The following is a 22,143-nucleotide window of genomic DNA, read 5'->3' as shown; positions in this document are numbered from 1 at the left end:
AGAAAAACAAACACAATTTCATTTGTATATTTGTGTTATTGTATTCATTTATGATAGTAATTTATTATAACTATTATACTTTATAATAAACACATTCACTTCAAAATCATCACAATGTAAAATTATGAACTCTTTCCTTACAGAGTTTTGTAAATCATATTATGAAACTAAATTAATATCCCATTATGTGTCACACAAAAAATTCACTATTGCAATATTCATTTTTTCAATATTGCGCAGCCCTAGCCTAAAGGATAAGTCAATAATAGCAATGTTTCATTCAAATAATTTCAAAATTCATTGCTCACTGAGAGATTTAGTCTAAGAGTGTTACAATGACTTTAATAGTTTTAAAAGATAGTCAAACAAGATAAGATACACAAGCTAACAGTACAAAACATAAATGCATCACGATTATGCATTTTATGTTCAAATCTTGATAGAAAATGCTGAAGATATTAAGATTTAATTTACTAAACTAGCGGAAAAGCAGCATAATGCCATCCAAAGTTTTTTTTTTTTTTTTTCAAACTTCACCCCCATCTTAGAAGCCTAACTAATATTTACAAACAAGAATCTACTGCCTTATAGAAATGACACTACAAATCGTCTCTAAAAGCATTTGTTTACATGATGTGTTCACTTATAGATGTGCTGGAGATGAACTATGTTTCAAACAGGCATAGTATAAATGGCATATTTACCTTGAACACCTCCGAGAAGAAACCTGAGCCGATCTTCTCGCAGATGAAGTCGTCTAGTCGTGCCAGGCTGGACACGGCGCTGCGCAGCGCCCGGTAAGATGACGGCCTGGGCCGGTGCGCTCCGTGAACTCCGTGCATGAGAGAATCCGAAGCCTCCGGGTCCAAGTCATCTTGGTCCATAAAGATGGACATTATCTCGAGCAGTCTGAAATCTACCCCAAGCGTTTACATTTCTGCAATGCAGTTACAAGGTCCCTGTGATTGTTTGTCAAAAAAGAGCGGTCCGCCTTTCGCTCAAGTTATAAATCCCCGTTATGCGTCCTGCGCGTGACCGATCTTCAGGTCTCGTGCGACGCTTCCTCCATCCTGATAGCTGGCCTCATTTTCAGCAACGCATCACAATCCTGTTTTAGATAGGAAACAGAGAATCGACATTACCGCTGGTTATATTTACATTTCCTCGTGGTGAACATGTTTTGGTGAAGTTGGACTAGTGATGAGCGGCATCTTCCGCTACAGTCAGACTGCGGATGATCAATTATACATAGAGAAGTGAGGCGATACGCGCCATCGCAACCTCTTCACAACACTGTTTATACTTTTATTCGTTACCTGAAAGTAACCCTGTTTCAATTAGCATTAACATTTTGCCACAATATCGCTTGTCTTGATTGCAAAGCTTACCTCCTATGCTCTACAGGTATAAACTTATCGGGTCTTCGCTTCAGCACATTTCAATCCATCGGAAATACCCTAAAATGCACGGATGCGTCAGCTCAAACCCCCTCGTGTTTCATTTTAAAAAAGCGACTAAACGGAGGAGCTCTACAGGCATCTGTGTATCAGTCGCAGGAAATGTGTGCGGAGTTGACTTTGAGCTCTTATTGGAGGCGACTCACCTGGGCGGGTCCAGCGGAGGCGGCTCACCTGCAGGGGCGCGCGCACGAGCTGGTTGACAGATGATGATGATGATGATGGTGATGATGACCAGGCGAAGCTCAAGTAGTGAATGATTTATTTAAAAATAAAAAAACATAATTGCATTTCAATAGATTGAAAAAGTATACAAAAGCAAATTAATGACAAAAATGGACAATGATATTACCAATAAAACATTATTCAAATGTGTCCAAAACTTAATAAAAAAGAAGTTAAACTAAAATAAGTAACTAAATAAAACTTAATTGTTGGCTAATTAATATTCCTGAGGTCAGTGTATGCCAAACAGTGAAGAAACAAACGTCCCATCACCTGACCCCCATCTCTAACATTATTTGTCATGGTGAGCAGACATTCATTGCTTGTTTACTTTTTGTTATTCCATGACAAACTCACCTACAGTGAGAAACTTTACACGAAGACGACACAGCGCTATCAAATCTATGATGTATGAATTATTGAGCAAGACCAACGCTGTTGACTCATTTATGAGCTTTAAAAGTGCTTTAGTTTTGACAGCAACAACACCCTTCAGTTCTTTTATCAAACGTATGACCATCATTTGTGGATAAAATATATATAATTCATAAATTACATAATAATAAAAGTCATTGCTTCTTTACACTGATGTTGCAGGCACCCTTTAACTTTGTCATGCAATAGGCCTACTATCATATAATATGATCTTTTTGACTCTTCCGATACTGGTGCAAGAATATCTCACAGTAAATAAAGCACACATCTGGTCTCCTTAATAATTGAGTCATGCTTGAGCACACAGAGCTCATTAAACTGCTCCTGTTGTTGTTAATGGATGTACAGTTGCATGCAGTGCAACATGAAAGAGTGTGTATGCATGCAAGATGCGAGCCATGGAGAAACATAGAATTATGTTCATAGAATAGAACATAAATTTCTGCTGCCATCTAGTGGCACAAGACTAACATTAAAATAAACTGATCTAATTTTTTTTATATCAGCAGCAATTTTGCCCTGCTGTTTGCCCTGCTCTCCATCTCATACTGGTCAACAAACATGAATAAAGGTTAAACATAATAGAATAATTGAGCTAGGACCACACATTGCATTGTGAATATTTATCTAGAGTAACTATAGGTAAATACACACTCTTTTTACAGTCAATGTATTCTGTTTTATTATTTCAAACAATAAGAGAAGAACTTTTTACAGGAAAGTGATTTTACTGTAACAAAGGGTAGAGAAAGAAAAATCAAACCAAATATCTCTTGAATTATGCACAGAATAGCTTTCCTCATTACAACGAGATGATTCAGATTCATGGCTATGAAGGAATCATTTGCATCTAGCATTTCAACTTTGAGTTTGATTCAATCATTACCAGTCACAGGTGAGATGATGAGTGGTGCTGAATTTTGACCTTTATTATTACTCAACGGACTTAAAAATGGATAGAGTTTCTCAGTGAAAGACTGACCAGTGAAAGAGTAGATATGAGACCTAGACTTTACGTCATAAAAGGAGACCAGACCTTCCTCATAATCCACAAACACACCCACTGTCTGGGGCTTCACTTTCAAGGAGAGGGAGAGAGTTAGAGACTCGCAAGCCTCACACTTATTTTCATCTTTCAGCCACAGAGACCAATTCCCATCGTTAGGACTGAGGAAGAACTCCCCCTTTCTGTTGAGGGATTCTCTAGCCACACCCAAAAGCCATTCAGTCTTTCCACTTACATTTACTTCAAAATAAAATCTCCCTGAGGAAAAGCCCTCTTTTCCCAACACAACAATATAGTTTTCAAACCTCTTGTCACTGCCTGGGCGGTCATGCTTTATGTTTCCATACCGCACTTGCTTTCCATCTTCAGACAGGATAAGCTTCGGATGAGCTGTATCAGGATCCAGAATCACATCCACTAAGAGAGAAAGAGTTTGAATCACAGCTTCTGTATACAAATTCACAATCAGTCAAATCTATTTAGAATGCAAATCATATCAGTTGAAGATACTGTATGCGAGTAAGATTATACACAGTACCTGAATACTTCTGGATCCTCTTCAACACTGTGACACACATGACAACAACATATTATTATTCATTTACATACACACAGTCAAGACACAAATTAGGACTTAATTCTATCAGAAAGTGTTTATTTTTTACGGAAATGACACAGGCTTCTCCCACAATACAATAGGACAATGTACAAGAGGCGTCATTGTGGAATAACAAATCTCAGCTTTTATTTACATTTGAACAGAAACTTAGAATTTGCTTGAGATATGAATAATTGTGGCTTGATTGTACAAACTGACATATTTATGAACTAAATGACTTTGAAAATGATCATTTCTGTCTTGGATGTAGTGGATGGTTTTTTGTGTCAGGTTTTGTATATTTAAAATAGTTTTTAGTGAGTATTGTAAATAAAAATAAAAAGAGTATTTTTTTTAAATAAAAATAGAAAAAACTTACCATTATTATTAAATCCCTCATCTATAGTCTCCTGCAGCTGAGACAGAGCGCTTCTCAAAGTCTCCACACTCACACCGGTGTTAATATTGATTCCAGTCCAGATCTTGATGTCTAAAGGCCTGCACAAAGATGGAAACATCTACAACAGAAGAGAGAAGAGAAAATCAATCACTGTGACATGACACTAGTGCTTTACCAAAGAGAGAGAGAGAGACCTGTAGGAGGTGCAGGTGATCTTCAGTGTGTGAGAGCTCCTCCAGCTCAGTGTTTCTCCTCCTCAGTTCACTGATCTCCTGCTCCAGCTCTTTAATCAGTTCTTCAGCCTGTTTCTCTGCTGCTTTCTGCTTCTGCTCCGTCACCTCCAGCAGCTCACGCTGACATCTCTCAATGGAGCGCATCAGATCAGCAAACACCTCGACACAGTCGGCTTTCTCTTTTTCATTGTTTTTCTAATTAATCAAATGAAAAAAAAGTTCAGAGGATTTCTTTGATTCAAAACTGGGCCTTCGTCTAGTGGCAAGCGAAGCATTTTTGTGTAGGTTTTCATGTTTGTTTTAAATGTGTGTCCTTACGGAATGACAGCCCATTTGAAGATCTCTAGCAGGGGCAGTCAGATTTACATTTTGATTTTTTTTATTAAAAAAAAAAATCCATGATGCCATATATAGCACAAAAATAACTCATAATATTAAAGACCCAGCAGTATATTTAAGCATGAGCATGGAGTAAATTTATGATACCAGTAGTGTCTGACAACTAAATTTGCTGGAGTTTGTCTTTGAATGAAGATTCTAAGTAAACTTACTTTTCTTAGCTCTACTGAATGCTGGATTTCTTTAATCATCTTCATTCTGTCCTGGATTAACTGCTGCATGTCTGTCTGTGTCTTCATCAGCTGGTTCTATAGTCAGAAAACAACACAGACCTGTTTTATTACTCAACTACTTAAGAAGAAACAAGCGCATTGAGGGAAAATTCACACGCAAAAAAGAAATCTTACCAATTACTCACCTTTATGAGTTGCGTTATTCTGGTAAACACAAAAGAAGATATTTTGAAGTATGTTGGAAAAACTGGTAACAACTGACCTCCGAAAGTCAACCGGACGTCATCGATTACAGCTTTCTTCAAAATATCTTTTTTTTTGTTTTCAACAGAAGAAAGAAACTCATAAAGGTTTGGATGGGTGAGTAATTTTTTTATATCAGGTTTACAGAAAACAAGACTATAAATAAAATAGATAGAATGTATACATATTAATATTCATTCATTTTCTTTTTGGCTTAGTCCCTTTATTAATCTGGGGTCACCACAGCGGAATGAACCGCCAACTTACCCAGCATATGTTATATGCAGCAGATGCCCTTCCAGCTGCAACCCATCACTGGGAAACACTCATACACTCGTGCACACACTCACATTCATTCATTTTCTTTTCGGCTTAGTTCCTTTATTAATGTGGGGTCGCCACAGCAGAACGAATCGCCAACTTATCCAGCATATGTTTTATGCAGCAGATGCCCTTCCAGCTGCAACCCATCACTGGAAAACACTCATACATTCTTGCACACACTCGCATACATTTATTTTCTTATCGGCTTAGTCCCTTTATTAATCTGGGGTTGCCACAGCGGAATGAACCGCCAACTTATCCAGCATATGTTTTATGCAGTAGATGCCCTTCCAGCTGCAACCCATTACTGGGAAACATCCACCTATAGTGCATGTATTTGGACTGTGTAGGAAACGGGAGCACCTGGAGGAAACCCATGCGAATATGGGGAGAACATGCAAACTCCACACAGAAATGCCAAATGACCTAGCCTAGGCTCAAACCAGTGACCTTCTTGCTGTGAGGCGATTGCGCCACCGTGCTGCCCACATATTAATATATACAAGGAAAATCATATAAAACAAAAAATTTAATTTAAGTTGGCGGTTCATTCCGTTGTGGCAACCTCAGATTTATAAAGGGATTAAGCCAAAAAGAAAATGAGTGAAGTTTTAATGCATATTTATACTAAGGGCCTATGCAACCAATTTATATTAAAAGGTTATAATATGAAAATGTACATACAGCATGTTATAATTCTGCTGTTTCTTACCTTCTTCTCTTCACTCTCCTCCTCTACAGGAACAGTGTTGTGCATCTTATGTTCAGTCACAGTGCAGGTCACACAAACACACGTCTGATCATCTCTGCAGAACAGCTCAAGAGGCCGGTCATGCTCCTGACACAAATAACCCTGGAGATTTTTGACAGGGTTGATCAGCTTGTGTTGCTTTAAACCCGGAACTGTCAAATGACGCTCCAGATGAGCCTCACAGTAAGAGCTCTGACACAGCGGACATGACTTCAATGCTTTCTTCTTAGTGTCCGTGCAGAAGTCACAGAAGACCTCAGCCATTTCCAGATTGCTTTTCTTTTTGTAGTGATCTGCAATCTCTCGGAGCGTTGTATTGACTTTGAGCTCAGGCTTTTGGTGCAATGTTTCTTTACAGATTGGGCAGCTGTAGTCTCGACTGTTGTGCCAGTACTTTTCCAGGCAGGTCTTGCAGAAGTTGTGTCCGCATGGAGTGGTGACTGGATCAATGAACACATCCAGACACACTGAACACTGGAGCTCTTCAGACAGAGGACCAGTGGAGGATATCAGAGCTGAAAAAAGAAAGGATTACTTACACAAGAACTTATACATTATTTTTTGGGGAGGGTTACTGACTTACATTTAGATGAATCCTGAGTTCTGGTCCCTCTTGGAGATTCTTCCATTGTATTTTTCTGATAATTTTTTTAAATAATAAACCACAATAATTAAACCACAAACTGTAGCACAAACAATAATTGCTGGATTGAAAAGTATCAGACAACAACACATAAATATATCTTGATATATAAAGCTATCTGGGCCATTCATGCCCATGTAATAAACATTCATATGAAATCATCATGTAAGCTACTCTAACAGTGTTTATGCGTGTTTTATTTTTGAGGGTGAATTTGCTTACAAAAATCACAGAAGCTTTTTTAGTACACAAAATAATGTCTATGAGGCTGAATGTAAAGGTTATTATCAAATTAATGTCTTCTGTGTTTTTAAGATGTGATTACAACAGTTACAACAGGCATTACTGTGTGCTTAACACTCACAGCCAATATGAATGCTAATAAGCAGCTAGCGTTAGTTGCAAACAAGAAAAGCTACACATGCCAAAGTGTAACTCAAATTACTTCAAATTTTACTTTACAAAGGCTAAAATGACATAATATAATGCAATTCTGATGGCACTGCATTACTGAAACAAGAACAACAGAGGTATTTGGCCCTAAACCTGGAAGGATGTACACTACAAGACGTGTGTCCACCCTAATAAAAAACTGAAGATGGAAGTACATTTCTTTTACATACCTGTGTCTCAGTTATGCTCACATATACCTAAACATAGCAAAACAGTTAAATAGTCAGTTGTCGTCACTAGTCAGGACACCTTTCCAGTTGTTTTTCAGTTCAGTTTCATTTCACTGAAGGACTCCGCCCATCTACAGTGACATCATAGCGCGTCCCATATATGGAATAGGGGAAGATGAGTGTCTCTGACAATGGAGGTCTCTGATGAGTGATTTATGATTTTTTGGCCAAAGAAAAGGTTAGGAAAAGGCTGATTAACGTTAGCTTAAATCATAATATCAAAATAACGTTTTATTGTGATCATGATCGTTTTTTTTAAAAAAAAAACATCTTTTTAATTTTTTTCTTTTTTTATTTTTAATTATGCGAAAAGTGAAAATATACAATCACAGTACATTATAAAGAAAAGGAAAAGTATTTTTATATCATTAGAAAATAATGAATAAATAATAAAAAACAGAAGGGGTATAGGCCTTTTTTTATTTTATTGATCAAACAGGGGTGTACAGAGTTATACATAAAACAGTATACAATGGAATTAACAACAAAAATTAATCGTGTATATTAAGTATTTTTTTCCAGTAGTTGAGATGTCTTAATAGCTTTGGTATTACTTTGTATAGCAGTGAGGGAATCATAAAAACGTTTTAGATTAATGAAAAATAAAATTTACAATTTGGTACAGTCAGCATACATTTTGTTTTGTGGATGTGATACTTTCCAAATAAAATAAGAATTTTTGTTATTTTGTCCATTTCCAGTAATCCAGAGTTGCAATCCGTAAAAAAAACATTTGCTCAGTTATACTGATTAATTTATAAAACACTTCAAAAAGTAGTAAGGAAACTTGGGACCAAAACTGTTTTGTGTAACTGCAACTGAAAAATAAATGAAGAATTGTTTCCGGTTCCATTTTACAAAAACAACACAAGGGTGAAAAACCTTCCTTAAACTTACTTATAAAATCATTGCATGGATAATATCTATGTTTTTAAAATTTGTTTCTTTTACTTGGGGTATAGGCCTATACATCACACGTTAAAGAAAAAGATGATATAATTCACACCTTTACAGTTTTTTAAACCTTTTTGTAAAAGAGTTAGAAATAATTTCAAAGTAATTCTGCAGTTCAGGTAAAAAAGGTTTTTGATTTGTAAATTTACATTTAGGCTATCTATATAAAATTTTGTTAGTAAGATAAGGAGATTAAGGAACTATACTTTCTTTTTATGTAAATGTTCTGTTTTGCCTTTATTGTGATTGTTCCATCCATTTCTACACAAACAGAAACGCAATGTTTATATAGTATATAAATAATTAAATTTTGTTTTTATTATATTATATACTAGTGTTTTTCTTTAACAAACTTCAAGAATTAAAACAAAAGCAATGAAAATACATTAATTAATGATGAAAAATCGATTAATAAATTATTAATGTTGCATCTCTTACTATTATACAGCGTTTATTTAATAGTCTTCGAAATAACGTTTCTAAAATGAACTATAAGTGTAGGCTATATTGACTCCATAGGTCGCAAAAAGAAAGCGCTCAACTGATAAGAGGGAAATAAAAGAGGTCAAAGTTCACGATCTACACAGTTAAATGCAAGAGGTGTGGTAGCATATGGTGTGTGTCTGTATATAATGCACCTGTCCCGATCTCTGCTCGCAGCACAATGGGTCTGACGCTCGGGGAGCGCGTGCAGCACTGTCTGCTGGTCCTCGTGTCCGGGCTGTTTCTGCCTCTCTTCAGGCTGCTTTCACCTGGCACAAAGCGTCCAAAACATCTTCCTCCAATCACAAACCCGCTGCTTACTCTCTCGGCAGTGCAGCTGGCTGAGAAGATACGCAGAAGAGAGGTTTGAGCTCTTATTTGCATTAGCTTCGTCACAGCTGAGCTTTAGTGAATGTGATTTTGCAAACACATGGGAGTGTTTAGTCGTCGTGGTGATGTTGTGCAGGGTGACTGAGTTTGTTCTGAGAGAGTTGGCATTGTTTTAAAGTGGAATAAGAAATGAAAAGATAAATATAATCATTCATTGCACTCTATTTTTTAAGTAAAAGTATTTTTGTTGTTATATTATGTTAATTTTATTTTGCACATTTAAAATGGGGCTGTTTCTCAGTTCATTTATCTAGTTCTTTGGAGTGTTATGCCATGTTGGAGAGCAGAATATAAACAAGGCCACTGAAAAGAACTAAACTTGATCAATTATTGACATGTTTTGGCCTGTACTAATCTGTCGGACTACATTTAGAACATTAAAGAAAAGGCATTCAAAGGTTACAAACCGTTCAAACAGAATAAAGCCCGTTAAATTAAGTTTCAGATTATTGCACTTCAGTAGTAGATTACAGTGCAGATGTTTATTTTTTTATTTTTTGTGTCGTCACAATCATACAATTGTTATTTCACTATTTTATCAGTTAAACTATTCAGATAGATCCTTGTTTTTGTTTTTTTTAAAGTGCCACAACTTATAGATGAACAGGAAGATGAAATGGATATGTCTTTTACAAATAATACAGAGAAAAAACAGCAACTTATAGGTTTGCATGAATTTAACTAATCAACAGACAAAACAAATGTATTTTTGAAAAAGTTTGTCGTAATGCATAAAAAAATGAAGCACTTTTCTTGTTATATCTATCTCTAAGACTGGTACCAAGAGTTAACTTTAACAAGAAAAAGGGGTAAATATGAAGGAGATTTAAACCAAATCTGGAACGGTTTCCTCTACAAAGCTACAAAATGAGCAGGTCGCATCAGCATACTCTGAAATAAATAAATTAACAGAATAGATTTCTGTGCAAAATGAATCTTGTTAGGTACAAAATATGTTTGGCAAAACCCAGACCTTTCCCCAGCTTACGTTTTGTTACAAAGAAACAGCAGTAAAATGTACATCTGTAAAATAAAAATGTACAATATTTAGGGGTCAAGGTGGCACAGTGGGTAGCATGATCACCTAACAGCAAAAATTTCGCTGGTTCAGGCCTAGGCTAGGTCAGTTGGCCTTTCTGTGTGTAGTTAGCATGTTCTCCCCGTGTTTGAATGTGTTTCCCCCAGTGGAAAGACATGCGCTTTAGGTGAATTTGTTACGCTAAATTGGCTGTAGTGTGTGAATGAGTGTGTATGGATGTTTTCAAGTGATGGGTTGCAGCTGGAAGGGCGTCCGCTGCATAAAACATGTGCTGGATAAGTTGGTGGTTCATTCTGCTGTGGTGATCCCAGATTATAAAGGGACTAATCCGAAAAGAAAATGAATAAATGAGTTGGAATAGTTTGTGAATGTGGCTCTTTTTATGTTTCTGATCTATAATATCGATGCTGCACAAATGTAAAGCTGGATAAATGCATGTAGTTAACTTTCTTTTTTTGAACAAAAGATAATTTTTAACTGTTTTAAGCCAGTTGGAATAACTTTTATCAAAGCATTATACTCATTTTAATGGATTAACAAAATCCATTTCATATTATTATTAAACCATGTAGGGAAAAGCGACTTCTCTAGATAATATGTCTGTCTTGATTCAAAGGAAAATTTAGTGAGAGGCTTGAAAAGCAATGAACAAAACAAAAAAGACATTGCTGATGGAAGTTGGATTAAGAAACAAGCAAGTATCTCAATATTGGCTGCACAAAGGGGCAACTGATGAAATCATGAGATAACTGAAAATGCTCTTTAGTGTTAGGATGTAATTGCTGTGGTGTGCAGTGCAATAATGACAGGTCAGCAACACACTGAATTATATCTTGTTGCTGTAAACAGTGCCTTTGATCCAATAGTGTGAATGAAACTGACTTTATTTCTTATTTATTCACTTGACTAGAGTAATCTGGGGTTATCTTCTCAACTTTATCCTGTATAAAGGACTCTCAAGTGCGCTGATTATGTAAAAAAAAAAAAAAGAAAAGAAGTAAATATACTGCTATAAAAATAACATTTAGAGACCACTTAAAATGATGTTTTTCTGTTTTTAGATAATACAACACTAATGTTTTAACTTCAAGGGAGTTTAACTTCAAGTTTAAAGTGATCCAAAAATGGATATTTACTTACTATTTACTCATCTTCAAGTGGTAAGTAGAGTTGATTTCTTGAACACAAAATATTTCTTTTGATGAAATCTGGATGCCTGTTAACATTGACCACCATAGTAGGAAAAACAAAAAGTCAATGGTTACAGCTTTCCAACATTTAACAGAACAAAAAAAAAAAAACTCAAACTGGTAGGGAATAAGTAAAAATTGAGTAAATGATGGCAGAATATTAATTTTTGGGTGAAATATCCCTTTAGGAAACGATGCTTAACCATTTATATTCTCTGAAAAAATCTTCAAATTATAAGATTTCATTTAAAGATTACTCAAGCTTATATCTATTAAATCCAATACATGCAGACAAACTGAGATTATTATTTTTTTTAGCTATATTAAAAATTTTACATCTAATGTCTAATTTTTCTAATTTTCTGCTGACTAAATAACTAAGGACATCAAGCAGAAGTAAAAGGAAAAATGCTAATTGTTTTGTTATATTGGATTGGATTTTTTTAATGTGTGGTGGATAGATAATTAAATAAATAAACATTCTAATGTAAAAATATACTAGGAACTAAACATGTATATATTTGTATTGCAGAGAAGAGTATCAGTTGGAAGCATTATAGTGTATCAAAGAAAGAAAAGATTAATCTTATTATTATATTAATTAATATGAATATACAGAATATTTGGACTGAACATTTTATACTACAAGCACAGCAAGTATGTGAGCCATAATGTTAGCACAGTCCTTTCATAATGTACACGAGTGCATATTAGTCCTAATACAACGCAAGTTTACTCAGATTCCCCAGTGCATTTGGAGTTAATCTAAAATAACCAATCATTTTGTACTTTAACACAGGTTAGCAGTGTGGAGGTTGTGCAGGCGTATATTGACAGGATTCAGGAAGTGAACCCACTGCTCAATGCTTTGATCAAAGACAGGTGAGCACTTGTTTCAATGAGGTAACAGTTTTTGTACTTGACGTTACACTACTGATGTCCACTGTCCACTCTTTCAGGTTTTCTGCTGCCCTTCTGGAGGCAGCTCGTGCAGACAAACTAATAAAGGAGGAAAATGGAGGAGAGGAAGTTCTGAGGAACCAGTTTCCTCTGCTTGGTGTTCCAATGTCTGTCAAAGAGTCATTCGGACTACAGGGTACAGTTAACATATGTAATGACAATCTGACTGCACATCCTCACAGTATGAAACGCCACATGACCATAACATTAATAACCGCATTAAACATTGAAATTGAAATCCAATCAGTAACTACATTTCATCAGAGTGCTTTTGTATGCACTATTTAGGGCGTTCACACTTGAATTAGTTAACCCTGGTTTATTTTAAACCTTGATTAAACTGAATTCTGGGTTATACATTTAACACAGATTATAATTTAATCAGTGTTAAATGCAGTTAATCATGAGTATCACACTTTCAGCAAAGGTTAATTTCATTATTTGCATATTAGTATTCATATATGCTGTCACTGTCACTGATTAGGAGTGTGTAACATATAAGTTTTTGCTGTATTAAAGGGAAAGCTCACCAAAAATTCTGTCATCATTTACTTACCCCTCACTTTGACTTTTTTTCCTTCTGTTAAACACAAAAGAAGATATTTAGAAAAATGCTGAAAATAGGTAACCCTTGACTTTTCATAGAGTTTTCAATCAAACCTGTTTCAATCATTTTTCAAAATATCTAAATAAAAAAACAGAGCTAACTCTTCTTTTAAATTATTATTTTTTTCTTTCCCTGCGGTTAAAAGCAGTGCTGGCAACAATAACAACTTGTTCTTAGTTAAGAACAGAGCTGCTGTTTGTTGTCCTAGACCTAGAATAAGCTTCCGCTATTAATGATAAAGCAATATCACCTAATCAATATTTTATGTTTATTCATTTAAATTAATAGACTAATAGCTTTAGGTAAAGTAGAATCAGTGTGCAGTGAAATCTGCTTTATGAGGACTGTAAAATCGATTGTGATTTAGTGGGCTGTGTTTAGCAAACACTGTTGGATGGTTGTGGTTTGCTTTTGCTGAAGTCACACTACTGACTCTCATGCTTTTAAACACACCATCAGAGAATGAAGTACTGAATTTTTTCCACTAATGATAGGGACATCATTAAAATGTGCATAGATGAGGTATTTATACACATTTTTAAGTGGTTAAAGTTGACAACAAATGACTTTTTTATTATTATTTTTTTTTTTAAATAATTGTCAAATTATTATTAAAATTCTTTAAGAAACAAGGCTTAATGATGAAACTGTCATCATTTAATCACCTTTTACTGGTTTCAAACTTAATTTAGATTCTTTATTCAATTAAACACAAAAGAAGATATTTAGAAAAATGCTGAAAATCAGTAACCATCGACTTTCATAGAGTTTGTTTTTCCTATATACTATGGAAGTCAATGGTTACCAGTTTCAGATGTTCTTCAAAATATCTAAATAAAGCAGTGCTAACTCATCTTCTAAATTAAGTGTGAATCGTTTCTTTCCCTGTGGTTAAAGCAGTGCTTGGAACAATAATTAACTGTTGTTAGTTAAGAGTAGGAGCTCATCACACGTCATCAGAGAATGGACTGATTTTTTTTTTTTTTCGTTAAGAATAGGGACATCGTTAACATGTGCAAAGATTAATTATTTTTTGTCATTTTTAAGTGGTTAGAGTTTATATAGAGAATATATTTAAGAAACTGGGCATTTTTAAAATTAAAACTCTCAATTTAATCACCTTTTACTAATAAAAAATGTATTTGAGTTGCTTTTAATAGATCAAACAAAAAAGAAGATATTTTGAAGAAACTTGTATCAAACGTGTATCCATTAAGTTCTATGGTATTTTTTTTTCCTATCGTGAAAGTCAATGGTTACAGGTTTTGCAGAAAAATATTCTTCCTTTGTGTTCAAAAAAGAAAAAGTTTTAAACCACACAGGTGAGTAAATAGTGAGTTGATTGTAATTTCTGGGAGGATTCTGCCTTAAATATGAGGCATGTCGGTGAGTTAAATTTATTTGGAATTTGTTTATAGTAGTTGTCCAATTTGATTTGTCATCTTCCACTCTACAATGTAAAAATGCAGGGTTGCACACAATCGCTTTGTGTTGATACAACATGAAGAAATTAAGTTAACCTATTAGTTTTCACAAATTTAAGTGGATGGAACATAAAATTTAATTTGTTGAAAAAAAATATTGTGTTTGCAAGAATAGTTTCAGCTCATTTTAAAGAAGTAATTTGAACAAACAGCAAACGTCATTTTTTTTAGTGTACTGTATTGTTCATCAACAGCAACAAGCTTCATTATTGTACAAATGGGACTAAAAATGTCTGATTTCTGTTACAGGCATGCCTAATTCAGGCGGGTTGAAATCCCGGGGTAAAGTGCTTGCCAGTGTGGACGCTCCTCCTGTGGCTCTATTGAAGAGAGCGGGAGCAATTCCTCTCGGTGTCACCAACACCAGCGAGCTCTGCATGTGGATGGAGTCCAACAACCATCTCTACGGGATCACCAGTAACCCCTACAACCTTGAGAGGATCTGTGGAGGAAGCTCAGGTCTTCAAAAAAAGAGAAAGAAATCATTATAAACCTTAAACATAAAGGCTGTATAAAAGTAATACAGTAGTCAACATTTGAAGTGGATCAAAAGTTGTCTTAAAACTACCGAACAACACCCATTTTTGTCTTAGGACGGTTTGAAAAATCCCCTTCAAATGTTGACTACTGTACTTCTTTTATCACTGCTCCAGTTGCACTGATGTTCAACTTAACAGAATTTGATAAGTATCCAAAAACTATTAGGGTAAACACAGATGCTGTCTTTGTTAGGTGGAGAGGGAAGCATCATCGGTGGTGGTGCGTCTGTGTTTGGCATCGGCTCTGACATTGGAGGAAGTATCCGTATGCCGTGTTTTTTCAATGGGATTTTTGGACACAAACCCTCAAGAGGTAGGGATTTTGCTGTGAGTATAATCAGAAAAACATTAAACTTTCCTTCATTTGAAAAAAATTGGTAAAATTATCAAAGCGAAAGAGTGTTTAATTTCGTTTTCAGGTGTTGTCTCAAATGACAATCAGTTTCCCAGATGTTCTGGTCTCCAGAATGAATACACAGGTTCTGGTCCAATGTGTCGCTACGCTGAAGACCTGCTCCCCCTTCTGAAGATCATGGCTGGACCCACTGCAGACAAGTACACTTTACTGAGATGCAGATGAGGGCAGACAAATCTCATTCTGTACTGACTCAAAGCACGTATTTTACAGACTTACCCTCTCAAAAGCGGTGGATCTGAAAAAGTTGCGTTTCTTCACTATAGTAGATGATGGCGGATCTCCTCTGACATCTCCTGTAGACAGACAACTTGTTGAAGTTCAAAAGCGGGTAAGAGGACAAGCCAAAACAACTGTTGCAGTGATTTTGCATATTATGTGCAAGCATAAATGCACAATTGGCCTAATATTGTATTTGTCACAGGTTGCTGCTCGTTTAGAGGCAGATCTGGGAGTCACGGTTCAGGAAGTTAATTTTCCGCAGCTCAAATACTCTTATCAGATCTGGGACACATTCTTGGCACTTCCGGACAAAGATGGCAAGGTGTGTAGTACTACAAGTTATTAAATGTTCTGTAATATTAATTATACAACAGTTCTGTCTGGTTCTTGAATCTAATTGGCTGATAGCCATGCAATATTCTGCCAATAACAGCACTCATCCAGCCTCTTCACCTTTCACCCTTGTGTATTACTCCGCCAACATACAGCAACAAGCATAGGACACTCTACAGTTTGACAAATATTGCTGCTGTTATGAATGGTAGTTGTTTAGATTGCAATTATGCAGTTTATTTGTAAGGATGGTGCCTATTTTAACGTTTATAATTTCTAAAAGACAGCGTGTCGGTGGCCATTAGCCTATCATTGACCAGACCAAACATGGTTGTTGTCCATCCACAAGATGGTAACAGAGGCCGCATAATAAGCCCTAACAGGAGAGGAAAATTACAAGTTAATTTTAAACTACACCCGATGAAATCATTATAAAATATCATTTATAAAATATGATTATCTTTATAAAATATTGATCTTTCTCTTTTGCATGTTGTAGTGCTGTATTTACCATAGTAATTGTAGTGTATTGAGTGTGAGATGGTACTCATCTTAAAGTCTTAGAGAGATGGCCATCTGTTTCTAACGAGTCTCATGTTTTCGCTAGTGCAGACTAATTCAGTAAACGGAAAAAAGGAAAAAATGCCCGCATGTGTTTAGCATTTTTCCTTATCTCAAACACAATAGTAAACTGATCGTGATTGCGTTGCTTTGGCTTTTTCAAAGGGTATTTATTGTGATCTCCCGATTGCAACAGAAATACTGGGAAATCATTTCATGCCGTTCAGCCTTATGTTAAAATGTCAGCAAAATCACCTCTTTTGTCATGACTTTAGACCAGGGATCACCAAACTTGTTCCTGGAGGTCTTTTGTCCTGCAAGTTTAAGCTCCAACCATAATCAAACACACCTGAACAAGCTAATCAAGGTCTTATACTTGAAACACCTAGGCAGGTGTATTGAGGCAAGTTGGAGCTAAGCCCTGCAGGGCACCGGACCTCCAGGACCAAGATTGATGACCCCTGCTTTAGACATTACGCTAGAGAATCATTTAAATGCTAGCTCTAAAGTGACTGGTGATGTAGCAACGGTTTCTGCTGTTCTGACGTCGGCTGCAGATGTGAAAGAATGGCGGAAAAAAGTGGTTCCTCTTACAAAAGGATATGAGACTCTGTTTCATTTTTTTTTTTATATACACGATTATGCTGTTGAACCGTTGTATAAACGCAATATCACATGAGTAGCAGTGCAATGTGGCTGTATGTTGTCACGTGTGGGGACATACTGAAAGGCACTCTGCTTGCGGCCTTGTGCCAATGCACGCCTCCCACAAGTGCCCATGTACAGCCACATCGCACTGCTACTCGTGCGATATTGCTCATATAACAGTATATTTGACTGCGCTGACAATCAAATGTAGAACGAACTTGCAGGAGAATTGTGAAAAGTGATATTGCATCAGAGCACTGGTGGAAAGGGTACTAAACAATCATGTTCCAGTAAAAGTACCATGACTTACCCAAAAATGTAGAGTAAAAAATATCATGTAAATGTTACTCAAAGTATGAGTAAAAAGTAGCTCTTTTAAAAGTACTCGAGTAGTGAGTATTACGCTGTGAAATGTCAATGCCTCAATTGCGTGTGTGTGTGAAAACGTAACATTCTGTAGTGCATTGAGTGATTGTTTAAGGTCATTTGGTGTTTTCAGTCATCTTACAGTAGACATGCGCCATTTTTTTTCATCAGTGACATGGAATCTAAACAGTCTCTCGGCCATTGCGTATAACAATTTTGTGTTGTGAGATTGTTCTGTATAATGCAATTTAATCAGATGGCGATCACAGAACTGATTATTTTACTTCTAGTACTCCTACTTCTCTATTAGCCATTTCACCATAGACAAGAAAAATAAACGTAGTGCCTACAGGTTAAAGAAAAATAGGGGAGAAAAAGTACCGATACAGCACTAAAAATGATCCAAGTGAAAGTAAAAGTACACATTTTTTAAACTACCTAGAGTTCAATTTCTGAGAAAAAGTACTCGCAGTAGTTTGTTGCTTCACACCACTGCATAAGAGTTGTTTTCCTGTTTATTGCTTTAAAGCTGCTGTACTATATAAAGCTATATAAATAAAGGTGACCAAAATTGCCTTGACACACTTGACTTAGTATTTTAAAGTCTACATTCAACAGATGGTTGAAGCGACCACAAGTGCTTTTGTCAGCAAACATGGTACACACAGAGAACTAACACAAATATGATCGTGTGCTTATTTTTTAAGCCTCCAGAGGCTTTTGTTGAGCTGATGGCAGACGGAGGCTCTGTGTGGCCGGTTTGGGAGCTGATAAAGAGGATATTTGGAAGATCTGAACACACTGTGGCTGCTATCGGTAAACTCTAACAACGATTGATTTTCTTTATGGTGCTTATTGTGTTACATTAATTTTCTTTAAATGTCTTTCAAAGTAACGTAATGTTGAACGTCTATCATTCCCCAATTGTGGCCTTATTCAGGTTTGGCACTGATGGAGAGTTCCCACAGCTCCAAGTCATCTGAGTTTATCCTGAAACAGAAGGAGGATCTGCAGAGGGAGATGGAGGATCTGCTAGGGACAGATGGAGTGCTGCTGTACCCCTCTCACCCTCTTCTCGCACCCAAACACCATCATCCACTTTTTATGCCATTCAACTTCAGTTACACAGGTAAGGGCTGCTTGGGAGATATACAAACTAAATATTTTACTAATATTAGACTTTGGGCATTTAGCATATACACCATCTGCCAAGAGATTGCACTTACAGTAGATATTGCTTGATAAAATTTGCGGGTGTGGCGTGCTGCCCGGATTCAGAGATCAATACTATTACCTAAAATCATATCCTCAATCATATTCTCTCGAAATTAGTTTGTGAAACTTTCACGTATTTCTACTCTTAAACATGAATATCTAATCTTTTAATTAGATTGGTTTAATCTGACAGCAGCACAATTGGATCACAATAATAAGGTTGCTGGTTCGAGTTTTTGCTGTGGAGTTTGCATGTTCTTTTGTCTGCATGGGTTTCGTCTGGGTGCTCCAGGTTTCCCCTACAGTTCAAAGACATGCGGTATTGGTGAATTGTAGGCCTATATATATTGTCAGTGCAGGGTTGCGGCAGGAATGTAAAACGTACACCAGAGTAATTGGCAGTTTATTCCACTGTGGCAACTCCTGATGGAAAAAGTGATTGACAGTTCAAACTGAGCATCTCAAGGAAAAAAGGGGTCCAACTGAGCATTAGCAATGTGTAACTGGTGTATATAATGTAATATAAAGTAAGTGGTGGTTGTATTGTTTAATGACTGATGCACTTTTGGGAATTCATTGATGTACAGTAGATTTGGAGCTCTTGGATAAAAATGTGTCCAGCAGCCAGCACTCTGCAGCTCTCACATTGTTGCTTACTGAAGGGAAGCAAGGTTGATGCTGCAGTCACACTAGAGTTTGAGTTTGCGAAATTTAATCGTACGGCGCTGCAAAAATGGGCGAGATTAAACGAGATGATTAGACATTCAAAAAAATGAGCAATTGCTCCATATTTACATTTCTGTCCAGAGCGGTCATGTTTTGATCCTCAATTGGTCTCACGCAGTCAAGTGAGGTGATTTCACAGGTAAGAGTTCACCAAGCTTGAACCTTGCAACGCAGTGAACTGCGAAACTTGACTCATGAACTTGCGTTTCCTGTCTGACACATTTGCGTGTGTATAAATGGAAGTCTGGGGAGAAGTCCAGTGTGACAGCAGCTTTAGTCTGGTACCTGGATGGGAGACTAAATAGGAAAAATGCTGGAAGAAGTGCTAGTGAGGGGAAGCTCATGATGTCTATGTGGGTTCTGATGCTCCAGTATAGGGATGGGGACATTATACTGTCAGTGAGCAGCCTCCTTTTTATAAAGTTAAACCAGTGTTCTTTGAAAAGTGTAGGGGATGGACCATTTTGCCCACTAGCCTCCTAATCATCACCATATCTACAAATTGGCTTCATCTCTCTGCCTCCTTTCCACCAATGAACTGGGGCCTTATTTATAAAATATTAAAGCGTAGAAAAAAAATTCACAAAAGCGCAATTCAGAGAAAAGTGTGCACAAAAATCTATTCGTCTGCCTGTCTTCCACATGTGACATTTTATAAATGGCAAATGATCTTGACATTGTGTGCAGTTGACTGCTGTCAGATGTCCGCCTTGTAAATGCTGTCTAATTAATATGATTACTATATAAACTAGCTTGTGCCAATATATCTAATTATTTATGGTTGAGAATGATAAGCACAAAGAGGAAAATAAAAACTTTCAGAGTCTGCGGTGCACAGAGACCATTTTGGGGGGCCTCAAGATATGTGATCTTGTAAAAAGTAATAATTTGCTGTGATCACTAATAAAAAAGTGTAGTCTCGCACATTTTTTTTGCAAAACTTACAAAAAATAAATGAATTAAAAGAAAATGTGACCGTTTCATTTAATAAATTATTAGATGATTATGGTCACTTGTCTAAAAGATCGTTTCATTATGTTAACAGTTTACTATACATATTATTATTATTATTATTATTATTATTATTATTATTATATAGATGTAAATGACAAAAGCAAAGTGTAATGCTGATGTCTCTTCATTTTTACAAGCAGAAGCTTTTTATTTATTTTGGATACATTTTTTTTCTATATTGATTGATTGTAGATATTATGCATTAGTAAATTATAATATCACAAATTATCTAGCAAAATAAAATGCAACACCATGCAATAAACTGTGCTGCCTACAGAATATGAATAAAGCACTTAACATTTAAGCTTGTAAAAGGTCATTTTAATCTTGCAAAAAAATAAAAATAATAATAATAATCTGACTGCACTGTAAAATGGATCTCAAATGCTGCATTTGGTGCTTGTACACTACTATAATTAGATGTTCAGACAACTTTGCCACAAGAAAAAGTGTGCAAGTCTGCTCGGACCTTGACGTGGTAGTATTTTCACATTAAAGATTAATTCGTATATGAACATTGCCGTGGATTTAATTTATGCATACTTTATAAATGAGGCCCCTGATGTGTTGTCTGCATCCTGACAAATAATTGTTCTTGTGCTTTGGGAGATTCCCCCTTTCAAATCTGTATTGCTTGAAGTACTGAAAAAAAGCTAATTATTATTATTATTATTAGTAGTAGTAGTAGTGGTGGTAGTAGTAGTATTAAAAATGGCTTTATATGCATTAGTATTATACTCTGAAAGTGGATAGATAGCTGTAATATTGAGTTCATTATTAATGCAAGTCAGGGACATTAGGGGTGTGTGTGTGTGTGTTCTAGACGAGACCCTTTTAAAAATACAGCAATTTCACCCATTTCTATCTAGGAATTTTAAACATCCTGGGCCTGCCAGTGACCCAGTGCCCCCTGGGGTTGAGTAAGGAGCGACTGCCCTTGGGTGTGCAGGTGGTGGCTGGGTTGTGTCAAGACCATCTGACCTTAGCTATGGCGCTCTACCTGGAGAAGGCTTTTGGAGGCTGGGTCGATCCAGGAGTGGTTTAATCACTGAAGGAAATGCAAGTTAAAAATGGACAACCTCAACACCCTGTATTTCGTCCACATGAAGTAAAGCGATTTGTTTAGTAAAAAAAATCTGAATTCTGTCATGACTATTCATTATATTTCCTGCAGTTACAAACCTGTATGACTGACTTGTATTGGGTAAGACTTTTTTTTTAAAGTAGGTGCTAATTTGTTCTCGCCAGAAGGTAGTCCTAAAACTTTAAAGGGTCACGAATCACCGAAACACGTTTTCTGAGATGTTGACAGTCATATACATGCGACACGCTGCTAAAAACACTAGTATGCCCCATTCACATGGGGCTTCAGCATCAACAGCTGAGGGCCTAAGTTGGGGCTGACGTTATTGTCATAGCAGCATCAA

General features: G+C 36.2%; 3 protein-coding genes across 6 annotated transcripts in view; 1 reads left to right on the top strand and 2 right to left on the bottom strand.

The window, feature by feature from the left end:
* Positions 1-1,108, bottom strand: part of tesk1b (testis associated actin remodelling kinase 1b) — a 43,002-nt gene extending 41,894 nt beyond the window's left edge. Inside the window, exon 1 of the mRNA XM_021477792.2 lies at positions 705-1,108. Within this exon, the coding sequence (XP_021333467.1) occupies positions 705-896 (192 nt within the window). The 5' untranslated portion in view covers positions 897-1,108. The remainder of the gene's footprint in view (positions 1-704) is intronic.
* btr09 (bloodthirsty-related gene family, member 9) lies at positions 705-9,247 on the bottom strand. Of its 4 annotated transcripts, XM_073906043.1 has the most exons (10): positions 7,511-7,643; positions 6,828-6,882; positions 6,206-6,759; positions 4,906-5,001; positions 4,316-4,549; positions 4,101-4,239; positions 3,662-3,688; positions 3,429-3,540; positions 1,604-1,701; positions 705-1,108 (listed from the first exon to the last, which is right to left on the bottom strand). In XM_073906043.1, exons 2-10 carry the CDS (start codon positions 6,871-6,873, stop codon positions 1,101-1,103), a joined length of 1,314 nt encoding a protein of 437 aa, XP_073762144.1. In that variant the 5' UTR covers positions 6,874-6,882; positions 7,511-7,643; the 3' UTR covers positions 705-1,100. The 4 variants fall into 4 exon arrangements, with proteins under 4 accessions (XP_073762144.1, XP_021333055.1, XP_021333054.1 ...); XM_021477380.3 differs by lacking the exons at positions 705-1,108; positions 1,604-1,701; positions 7,511-7,643 and adding an exon at positions 9,163-9,247 and having other exon boundaries at positions 2,774-3,540; XM_021477379.3 differs by lacking the exons at positions 705-1,108; positions 1,604-1,701 and having other exon boundaries at positions 2,774-3,540.
* faah2b (fatty acid amide hydrolase 2b) lies at positions 9,140-21,851 on the top strand. Its single transcript, NM_001077462.1, is given in 11 exon segments — positions 9,140-9,371; positions 12,426-12,508; positions 12,586-12,722; positions 14,927-15,136; positions 15,410-15,529; positions 15,636-15,771; positions 15,845-15,962; positions 16,056-16,175; positions 18,469-18,577; positions 18,702-18,890; positions 21,586-21,851. Coding segments are annotated over 11 exon segments (1,581 nt in total). The 5' UTR covers positions 9,140-9,188; the 3' UTR covers positions 21,762-21,851.
* The last annotated feature ends 292 nt before the right edge of the window (positions 21,852-22,143 follow it).

This window comes from Danio rerio, chromosome 7 (genome assembly GCF_049306965.1).
Source record: "Danio rerio strain Tuebingen ecotype United States chromosome 7, GRCz12tu, whole genome shotgun sequence".
Classification (NCBI taxonomy): Eukaryota; Metazoa; Chordata; class Actinopteri; order Cypriniformes; family Danionidae; genus Danio; species Danio rerio.
The sequence above is the reverse complement of the archived record's forward strand: the minus strand, read 5'-3'. Positions and strand labels throughout refer to the sequence as shown.